Source organism: Ranitomeya imitator, chromosome 3 (assembly GCF_032444005.1).
Source record: "Ranitomeya imitator isolate aRanImi1 chromosome 3, aRanImi1.pri, whole genome shotgun sequence".
Taxonomy (NCBI): Eukaryota; Metazoa; Chordata; class Amphibia; order Anura; family Dendrobatidae; genus Ranitomeya; species Ranitomeya imitator.
Genome location: NC_091284.1, coordinates 328,628,217 through 328,639,203, shown reverse-complemented (window position 1 = coordinate 328,639,203; position 10,987 = coordinate 328,628,217). Strand labels below are relative to the sequence as shown.

The 10,987-nt window shown below is 51.4% G+C and overlaps 1 protein-coding gene across 2 annotated transcripts in view; it reads left to right on the top strand.

Moving 5' to 3' along the window:
* The first annotated feature begins 6,555 nt into the window (after nucleotides 1-6,555).
* Nucleotides 6,556-10,987, top strand: part of YTHDF2 (YTH N6-methyladenosine RNA binding protein F2) — a 44,836-nt gene continuing 40,404 nt past the window's right edge. The window contains exons 1-2 of one of the 2 annotated variants that reach the window (XM_069756703.1): nucleotides 6,556-6,911; nucleotides 10,286-10,310. In XM_069756703.1, the coding sequence (XP_069612804.1) occupies nucleotides 6,759-6,911; nucleotides 10,286-10,310 (178 nt within the window). In that variant the 5' untranslated portion in view covers nucleotides 6,556-6,758. Of the gene's footprint in view, nucleotides 6,912-10,282; nucleotides 10,311-10,987 lie in introns of both variants that reach the window. The other variant, XM_069756702.1, reaches the window with a different exon arrangement.

Below are 10,987 nucleotides of genomic sequence, written 5' to 3'. Positions count from 1 at the left end.
ATATATATATATATATATATCAGTGAGACACATGTGTATATATATATATATATATATATATATAATATATCATACAGCGCTAGTTAGCTTCCAAGCTAGTAATTCAATTGCTGGCTTTTCCTATCTCCTTCACAAACCCGACATGATATAAGACATGGTTTACATACAGTAAACCATCTCATATCCCTTTTTTTTTTTTGCATATTCCACACTACTAATGTTAGTAGTGTGAATGTGCAAAATGTGGGCGCTCTAGCTATTAAATTTAAAGGTTAAATCGCGGAAAAAAATGGCGTGGGCTCCCGCGCAATTTTCTCCGCCAGAGTGGGAAAGCCAGTGACTGAGGGCAGATATTAATATCCTAGAGAGGGTCCATGGTTATTGCCCCCCCCCCCCCCCCTGGCTAAAAACATCTGCCCCCAGCCACCCCAGAAAAGGCACATCTGGAAGATGCGCCTATTCTGGCACTTAGCCTCTCTCTTCCCATTCCCGTGTAGCAGTGGGATATGGGGTAATGAAGGGTTAATGTCACCTTGCTATTGTAAGGTGACATTAAGCCAGATTAATAATGGAGAGGCGTCAATTATGACACCTATCCATTAATCCAATAGTATGAAATGGTTAAAAAAAAACAACATACACACATTATTACAAAGTCTTTTAATGAAATAAATACACAGGTTTTTGTAATATTTTATTATACTGGTAATCCACCTGAAGACCCTTGTCACCTGGAACAAATGTAAAAAAAACAAACAACAATATTCCATACCTTCCGATGATCAGTCTTGTCCCACGCTGTAAATCCATCTGAAAGGGTTAACTAATTTTACAAGCAGAAGCCTGCTAATGCAGCCGCCCCTGCCTGTAAACACCCCGTGAATGAATGGAATGTAGGTGAATGACCTGTAGTTACCTCGGGTTGCGGTGATGCGCCCTCTGCTGGATGTCCTCATATGAACTCAAGCCTGGGAACTTTTCAGAATATTTTCCCATGCTCGAGTTCATATGAGGACATCAAGCAGAGGGCACATCACCGCCACTGAAGGTAAATACAGGTCATTCACCTACATTCCATTCATTCCCTGGGGTTTTACAGGCAGGAGCACAGCTGCATTAGCAGAGCTTCTGCTTGTAAAATTAGTTAACCCCTTCAGATGGATTTACATCGTGGGACGTGACAGAACGACGGAAGGTATGGGATATTGTTGTTTTATTTTACCTTTTTTACAGAACGAGGGTCTTCAGGTGGATTACCAGTATAATAAAATATTACCAAAACCTGTGTATTTATTTCATTAAAATACTTTGTAATAATGTGTTTTTTAACCATTTCATACTATTGGATTAATAATGGATAGGTGTCATAATTGACGCCTCTCCATTATTAATCTGGCTTAATGTCACCTTACAATAGCAGGGTGACATTAACCCTTCATTACCCCATATCCCACCTCTACACGGGAATGGGAAGAGAGTGGCCAAGTGCTAGAATAGGCGCATCTTCCAGATGTGCCTTTTCTGAGGTGGCTGGGGGCAGATGTTTTTAGCCAGGTGGGGGCCAATAACCATGGACCCTCTCCACCGCTTCAGGATGCGGCGAGGGACAGGATCCGCAGGGAAGGCAGCGCTTGGCTAGCAGCATTGCTAGCTGGGAGCGACTGCTTCCCTGCCATGGCGCAGGCGATGCCGCCAGATGGCCGGCGACCTCGCAGGGCCACCCGGCCTCCGGCGTGGCTTAGCCCGCCATTGCATTCAAAGAGGAGCGCGCGCAGCTCACGTGCGCGCGCTTCCTTTTGTCTGGGCGCCAAACTCACTAGCGCAGCTATAGGGGGTGAGCAGGTGCAGGTGGGAAAAACAGGAAGGTCCGCGGTAAGGGAACCCTCCGATTTATGCCCTGCTGCCCCGGGAAGTTACGAAGGGGGCTTAGTGCAGCAAGTACCATCACACTTACTGAGAACGGGGCACTTACTTGATAACAGTATGGGGGGAGTTCAGGGGTCATCTTCCTCCGATGACTCAGGAGCAGCAGATAGTGGACTAGGGGCTACACAGGGAATTAACCCATCACTTTCACTGCAAATGGGCGAAGCAATTACTAGTGCTGACAGAGGGAGGGATATGATAGTTCCAGCCCAGCAAAATATAGTGTCATCTAATGGTACATCAGGACCCCTGACAGCAAAGTGTTCATACCCAGTCTAAGGTCGGGGGTGAGGCACCTTTTCCCTCATACCCAGCCATTTTTAGCACACCTCATTCAGAAATACCGGGTGGTCAAATAGCTCCCTCCCAGACAGCCTCAATAGAACATCAGAACGCCACGGCGTTATTATCGCTGTTGGCAACCGGTGTTGGTGCCCCTATCCAGGGTGCTACTACCCCGGCTCTAAACAGCAGACAGAGTGCGGGTAACCGCTCCGTGCACAGCATTTCATCATCATCATCCTCAGGGTTACTGTAGAAGCAGGAATAAGCGGCGCAAATGTTACAATAGCAAGCGACGTTCTCACAAATCCAGATCCAGCCAGCGCAACAGACGATCTAGAGCCTCGCGATAGCGTTCGCCATCATCTGGCAGTTCGTCTGGCAGGTCTCGCAGGCAGGAATCTTCCCGACACAGGTCCATGCCTCGCATGGAGCGGCAAAGTACTAAGAATCCCATGACACAGGATCTGAGAGTCCGGAATCGAGTATTAATATCTGCCCTCAGTCACTAGCTTTACCATTCTGGCAGAGAAAATTGCGTGGGAACCCACGCCAATTTTTTCCGCGATTTAACCCTTTAATTTAGTAGCTAGAGCGCCCAAACTTTGCACATACACACTACTAACATTAGTAGTGTGGAATATGCAAAAAAAAGGGATATGAGATGGTTTACTGTATGTAAACCATGTCTCATATGTCGGGTTTGGGAAGGAGATAGCAAAAGCCGGCAATTGAATTACCAGCTTTTAAGCTATCTCGCGCTGGATGAAATATTAATATATATACATATATGTGTCTCACTGACATATATATATATATATATATACAGGTCCTTCTCAAAAAATTAGCATATAGTGTTAAATTTAATTATTTACCATAATGTAATGATTACAATTAAACTTTCATATATTATAGATTCATTATCCACCAACTGAAATTTGTCAGGTCTTTTATTGTTTTAATACTGATGATTTTGGCATACAACTCCTGATAACCCAAAAAACCTGTCTCAATAAATTAGCATATTTCACCCATCCAATCAAATACAAGTGTTTTTTAATAACAAACAAAAAAAACCATCAAATAATAATGTTCAGTTATGCACTCAATACTTGGTCGGGAATCCTTTGGCAGAAATGACTGCTTCAATGCGGCGTGGCATGGAGGCAATCAGCCTGTGACACTGCTGAGATGTTATGGAGGTCCAGGATGCTTCAATAGCGGCCTTAAGCTCATCCAGAGTGTTGGGTCTTGCGTCTCTCAACTTTCTCTTCACAATATCCCACAGATTCTCTATGGGGTTCAGGTCAGGAGAGTTGGCAGGCCAATTGAGCACAGTAATACCATGGTCAGTAAACCATTTACCAGTGGTTTTTTCATCTCCATAAAGCATTTCAGCCGATGGAAGCATGAAATGCTCCCAAATCTCCTGATAGCTAGCTGCATTGACCCTGCCCTTGATGAAACACAGTGGACCAACACCAGCAGCTGACATGGCACCCCACACCATCACTGACTGTGGGTACTTGACACTGGACTTCAGGCATTTTGGCATTTCCTTCTCCCCAGTCTTCCTCCAGACTCTGGCACCTTGATTTCCAAATGACATGCAAAATTTGCTTTCATCAGAAAAAAGTACTTGGGACCACTTAGCAACAGTCCAGTGCTGCTTCTCTGTAGCCCAGGTCAGGCGCCTCTGCCGCTGTTTATGGTTCAAAAGTGGCTTTACCTGGGGAATGCGGCACCTGTAGCCCATTTCCTGCACACGCCTGTGCACGGTGGCTCTGGATGTTTCCACACCAGACTCAGTCCACTGCTTCCTCAGGTTCCCCAAGGTCTGGAATCGGTCCTTCTCCACAATCTTCCTCAGGGTCCGGTCTCCTCTTCTCGTTGTACAGCGTTTTCTGCCACATTGTTTCCTTCCAACAGACTTACCATTGAGGTGCCTTGATACAGCACTCTGGGAACAGCCTATTTGTTGAGAAATTTCTTTCTGGGTCTTACCCTCTTGCTTGAGGGTGTCAATGATGGCCTTCTTGACATCTGTCAGGTCGCTAGTCTTACCCATGATGGGGGTTTTGAGTAATGAACCAGGCAGGGAGTTTATAAAAGCCTCAGGTATCTTTTGCATGTGTTTAGAGTTAATTAGTTGATTCAGAAGATTAGGGTAATAGGTCGTTTAGAGAACCTTTTCTTGATATGCTAATTTATTGAGACAGGTTTTTTGGGTTATCAGGAGTTGTATGCCAAAATCATCAGTATTAAAACAATAAAAGACCTGACAAATTTCAGTTGGTGGATAATGAATCTATAATATATGAAAGTTTAATTGTAATCATTACATTATGGTAAATAATGAAATTTAACACTATATGCTAATTTTTTGAGAAGGACCTGTATATATATATACCCCTATACTATGTGCAGACATTTATCTTAGCTATTCTATTCTAACCTCTCAGTGTGATTTTACTGTACACCGCACTGAATTGCCGGCTTTTCTATAGAACACCGCTGCGTATTTCTCGCAAGTCACACTGTTGGTCTGTGTGTAATCCATAATTTTCTGGCCCCCATAGACTTTCATTGGCGTATTTTTTGCGCAATACGGTGACAAACGCAGCATGCTGTGTTTTTCTACGGCCATAGAAGACCGTATAATACGGATCAGTAAAATACAGCTGATAGGAGCTGGGGCATAGAGAAGCATTGTACCGTATGCAATCCATATTTTCAGCACCTCTCTTACGTCCGTAAAACACGCTAGTGTGAGGCCAGCCTTATCCTCACCAGAGACAGATGGCAGCACCAGGAGAGATAGCAGCACCAGGAGACAACCAGTCCTGTGCTTCCGTCCACAGTCTTGAGAGTAATGGACTACTTGTCTCCACACACCTTTTATACATCAGTAATTTTGCAGGTGGTAACATACCGTATTTTTCGCTTTGTAAGACCCACTTTATTTCCCCCAAATTTGGGTTTGTGAATGGGGGTGCATCTTACAAAGCGGATATACCACTTACAGGCTGAGATGAGGGGGTGTCCGCCACCGCTGCTGTTGATTGCTGCCGCCCAGGGTAACGCTGGAGTCTCTGGTGCTCTGGCGACATTTTGTGAAACGCCAGAGCCCCCCGGCAGTTGGTCTAGGCTTTCCTGTGCGACAGACTTCGGGAAAATGGTTGTCGGAATCTCGGGAGATGAGATTTCAGCGCTGAGATCTCATCTCTCGAGATCTTGGTCCAAAGATCTCCATCTGCGCATGCTCCCGGCGGCCATTTTCCCGAAGTCCACCGCACAAGAAAGCATGGACGAACTGCGGGGGGGCTCCGGCCTTTCACAAAATGTCGGCAGAGCCTCCCCGCAGCACCGGAGACACCCTTGCAGCACTGGAAGCACCTGCACACCCCCTCATCTCAGTTTGCGGCAATGCTTCACTCCTGTCTCCAGCAGCAACCCTGATCCAGTGCAGCCACAACCCCCGGTAAGCAATAAGATGCTTGTATTATAAGAAGCACCACCAATTTATTTAAAAGTTTTTTCCTATTTTTCTTCTCAAAATTTGGGGTGCGTCTTATAATCCGGAGCATATTACAAAGCGAAAAATACGGTAGTTTCCTGGACACAATTAGTGTGAAGTACGCATGTCCTTGCGTCCCCATAGACGGTAATGCTTTTTTTTTACGCAATCATCAGCATGCGGACGATTGTGCAATATTTAACACCTTCAAAAATGTAACGTTGCATTCGCCGAGCCCCACCCCGCGAGACGACGCATGCGTACGCAAACGCAAGTACTAGCGTTCACCACGTGAAATATATGTAAGCATGATGCATGCGGATCAAACGCTGCGCGCACAAACGCAAATGTGAAATCAGCCTAAGAAACCAACTTCAGCATCGTGTGACCTACAGTGTGTGCGATATTACCACCTTCTTCGTGTACAGCAGCTGCTGAGAGGATCCAGGCCTATGGCCTTGTAAGGCTATGTGCACACGTTCAGGTTTTTTCATGGTAAAAATGCTATAAGAACTCATTAAAAACGCATACGCATGCATTTAGAATGCATTCTGCATGTTTTGTGCACATGATGCGTTGTTTTCTGCGAAAAAAACGCATCACGGTAAAAAAGCAGCATGTTCATTAATTTTGCGGATTTTCTGCGCTTTTCTCGCTATTCTATGCATTTGGGAAAACCGCACAAAAAACGCAACAAAAACGCATGCGGATTTCTGGCAGAAGTGTCCGGTTTTTGTCAGGAAAATTTCTGCAAGAAATCCTGACGTGTGCACATAGCCTGAGAAGCCGCAATTCCAACAACCCGTGTTACTCAGCCGGCATCATACATGCACTGCTGGGAGAAGCTAAAACACAGATCATCACATGGAAGAGCCAAACTGGCCGCAACCAAGAGCCACCGCATCACCGTGCGTCAGCGCGCACAAGTGACGTCATTGGCGCCAAACTAGAGCTCGCTCATGGCAGCCTAGACGCTCGAGTAAAGGAACGTTCCCATGATCCTCTTTGCGTGACGTAGGTGCCCATACTCAACATGGCCGCCTGGGCACAGAAACACGTCGATGTCGGCACATCTGTGTTCGCGCCACAGTCCCCTCCCCTTTCCTGCTTTCAGGGCGCGCTCCTGCTGCATCTCACGGATCAAATCTCCGCCGACGATATGTCCGCCAGTAGTCTGCTGGAGCCGGTACCGAGATGACCCCGCCCTCACTCTTCCTCACCGTCCCCCGCACCTCTCCAAGCCTCTGCCTGCATTGCCTGTCTTGTGCGCTGTTCCTCCTTTGCCATTTTGTCATTCCCAGTCATGTGCTGTAGTTTCATTCTGCCATGGACTGCCCTGCTTTTTATTCTTGGTGTCTATCAGCATTACTAAATGATCTTCCAAGGCCCAATTCTTAATATTTACCTGATGCTGTGTGTCCTGTTGTCTTATCATTCCCCTCTCGCTTTGTCATTTCCAAATTCCATGCTGTTTTCTGTCCCTCTCCATATTCCCTCTCCCCCTCTGACCTCTTACTGTCTGTCTTTCAACACTTCCATTTAGTCTCTTTCCCACCCCTTTGTCTCTTTTTCTGCTTCCTTTGTCTAGCTGTTTTTCCCTCCCCCTTTGTGTCTTTTTCCACCCCTTTGTGTCTCTCCCTCTTTCCTGACCCCTCTTTGTCGCTCCCTCTCGTGTTTCGCTCCCTCTTTGTCGCTCCCTCTCGTGTTTCGCTCCCTCTTTTCCCTCCTCCCTCGTGTGTCGCTCCCTCTTCCCGCCTCCCTCGTGTGTGTCGCTCCCTCTTCCCGCCTCCCTCGTGTGTGTCGCTCCCTCTTCCCGCCTCCCTCGTGTGTGTCGCTCCCTCTTCCCGCCTCCCTCGTGTGTGTCGCTCCCTCTTCCCGCCTCCCTCGTGTGTGTCGCTCCCTCTTCCCGCCTCCCTCGTGTGTGTCGCTCCCTCTTCCCGCCTCCCTCGTGTGTGTCGCTCCCTCTTCCCGCCTCCCTCGTGTGTGTCGCTCCCTCTTCCCGCCTCCCTCGTGTGTGTCGCTCCCTCTTCCCGCCTCCCTCGTGTGTGTCGCTCCCTCTTCCCGCCTCCCTCGTGTGTGTCGCTCCCTCTTCCCGCCTCCCTCGTGTGTGTCGCTCCCTCTTCCCGCCTCCCTCGTGTGTGTCGCTCCCTCTTCCCGCCTCCCTCGTGTGTCGCTCCCTCTTCCCGCCTCCCTCGTGTGTGTCGCTCCCTCTTCCCGCCTCCCTCTTCCCGCCTCCCTCGTGTGTGTCGCTCCCTCTTCCCGCCTCCCTCGTGTGTGTCGCTCCCTCTTCCCGCCTCCCTCGTGTGTGTCGCTCCCTCTTCCCGCCTCCCTCGTGTGTGTCGCTCCCTCTTCCCGCCTCCCTCGTGTGTGTCGCTCCCTCTTCCCGCCTCCCTCGTGTGTGTCGCTCCCTCTTCCCGCCTCCCTCGTGTGTGTCGCTCCCTCTTCCCGCCTCCCTCGTGTGTGTCGCTCCCTCTTCCCGCCTCCCTCGTGTGTGTCGCTCCCTCTTCCCGCCTCCCTCGTGTGTGTCGCTCCCTCTTCCCGCCTCCCTCGTGTGTGTCGCTCCCTCTTCCCGCCTCCCTCGTGTGTGTCGCTCCCTCTTCCCGCCTCCCTCGTGTGTGTCGCTCCCTCTTCCCGCCTCCCTCGTGTGTGTCGCTCCCTCTTCCCGCCTCCCTCGTGTGTGTCGCTCCCTCTTCCCGCCTCCCTCGTGTGTGTCGCTCCCTCTTCCCGCCTCCCTCGTGTGTGTCGCTCCCTCTTCCCGCCTCCCTCGTGTGTGTCGCTCCCTCTTCCCGCCTCCCTCTTCCCGCCTCCCTCGTGTGTGTCGCTCCCTCTTCCCGCCTCCCTCTTCCCGCCTCCCTCGTGTGTGTCGCTCCCTCTTCCCGCCTCTCTCGTGTGTGTCGCTCCCTCTTCCCGCCTCCCTCGTGTGTGTCGCTCCCTCTTCCCGCCTCCCTCGTGTGTGTCGCTCCCTCTTCCCGCCTCCCTCGTGTGTGTCGCTCCCTCTTCCCGCCTCCCTCGTGTGTGTCGCTCCCTCTTCCCGCCTCCCTCGTGTGTGTCGCTCCCTCTTCCCGCCTCCCTCGTGTGTGTCGCTCCCTCTTCCCGCCTCCCTCGTGTGTGTCGCTCCCTCTTCCCGCCTCCCTCGTGTGTGTCGCTCCCTCTTCCCGCCTCCCTCGTGTGTGTCGCTCCCTCTTCCCGCCTCCCTCGTGTGTGTCGCTCCCTCTTCCCGCCTCCCTCGTGTGTGTCGCTCCCTCTTCCCGCCTCCCTCGTGTGTGTCGCTCCCTCTTCCCGCCTCCCTCGTGTGTGTCGCTCCCTCTTCCCGCCTCCCTCGTGTGTGTCGCTCCCTCTTCCCGCCTCCCTCGTGTGTGTCGCTCCCTCTTCCCGCCTCCCTCGTGTGTGTCGCTCCCTCTTCCCGCCTCCCTCGTGTGTGTCGCTCCCTCTTCCCGCCTCCCTCGTGTGTGTCGCTCCCTCTTCCCGCCTCCCTCGTGTGTGTCGCTCCCTCTTCCCGCCTCCCTCGTGTGTGTCGCTCCCTCTTCCCGCCTCCCTCGTGTGTGTCGCTCCCTCTTCCCGCCTCCCTCGTGTGTGTCGCTCCCTCTTCCCGCCTCCCTCGTGTGTGTCGCTCCCTCTTCCCGCCTCCCTCGTGTGTGTCGCTCCCTCTTCCCGCCTCCCTCGTGTGTGTCGCTCCCTCTTCCCGCCTCCCTCGTGTGTGTCGCTCCCTCTTCCCGCCTCCCTCGTGTGTGTCGCTCCCTCTTCCCGCCTCCCTCGTGTGTGTCGCTCCCTCTTCCCGCCTCCCTCGTGTGTGTCGCTCCCTCTTCCCGCCTCCCTCGTGTGTGTCGCTCCCTCTTCCCGCCTCCCTCGTGTGTGTCGCTCCCTCTTCCCGCCTCCCTCGTGTGTGTCGCTCCCTCTTCCCGCCTCCCTCGTGTGTGTCGCTCCCTCTTCCCGCCTCCCTCGTGTGTGTCGCTCCCTCTTCCCGCCTCCCTCGTGTGTGTCGCTCCCTCTTCCCGCCTCCCTCGTGTGTGTCGCTCCCTCTTCCCGCCTCCCTCGTGTGTGTCGCTCCCTCTTCCCGCCTCCCTCGTGTGTGTCGCTCCCTCTTCCCGCCTCCCTCGTGTGTGTCGCTCCCTCTTCCCGCCTCCCTCGTGTGTGTCGCTCCCTCTTCCCGCCTCCCTCGTGTGTGTCGCTCCCTCTTCCCGCCTCCCTCGTGTGTGTCGCTCCCTCTTCCCGCCTCCCTCGTGTGTGTCGCTCCCTCTTCCCGCCTCCCTCGTGTGTGTCGCTCCCTCTTCCCGCCTCCCTCGTGTGTGTCGCTCCCTCTTCCCGCCTCCCTCGTGTGTGTCGCTCCCTCTTCCCGCCTCCCTCGTGTGTGTCGCTCCCTCTTCCCGCCTCCCTCGTGTGTGTCGCTCCCTCTTATTTCTTTCTCTCTGTTTTATCTCTCTCCCCCCAACATTATCCCTTTCTCTGTTTTACGTCTCTTTGACTCCCCCTCTCTGCCCTTCTCTTCCATTTTGTAATACTTTGTTTTCCTTTCCTGGTGGTTTCTATTTGTGATAAAATATTTTTGTTTTGTTTTAGCAGAGACCCAAGGGGCAAGGAAGTAAAGGTGAGGAGAGATTACAGTTAAGTATGTCTCTTGGAAGTTTAGTTTAATGTTCATTTGTATCTGCTGACTGTAGCTGTTAATCTACTGCTAATTGGCTAGCATGCAGCCAATCTGATCGGCTGTATAGAAGCCAAAGTAACAATCAGTTTGTTCCTGATTATTGGCTTGGTAATTATTGGTACCTTCACACTGAACGATATCGCTAGCGATCTTGCAGCGTCCTGGCTAGCGATATCGTTCAGTTTGACAGGCAGCAGCGATCAGGATCCTGCTGTGCCATCGTTGGTCGGCGCAGAAAGTCCAGAACTTTATTTAGTCGCTGGACTTCCCGCAGACATCGCTGAATCGGCGTGTGTGACGCCGATTCAGCGATGTCTTCACTGGTAACCAGGGTAAACATCGGGTTACTAAGCGCTGGGCCGCGCTTAGTAACCCGATGTTTACCCTGGTTACCAGCGTAAACGTAAAAAAAAAACGAACACTACATACTTACCTTCCGCTGTTTGTCCCTCGGTGCTCTGCTTCTCTGCACTGTGAGCGCCGGCCAGCCGGAAAGCAGAGCACAGCAGTGACGTCACCGCTGTGCTTTCCGGCTGGCGCTCACAGTCAGTGCAGAGAAGCACAGCGCCGGGGGACAGACAGCGGAAGGTAAGTATGTAGTGTTTTTTCTTTTTTTT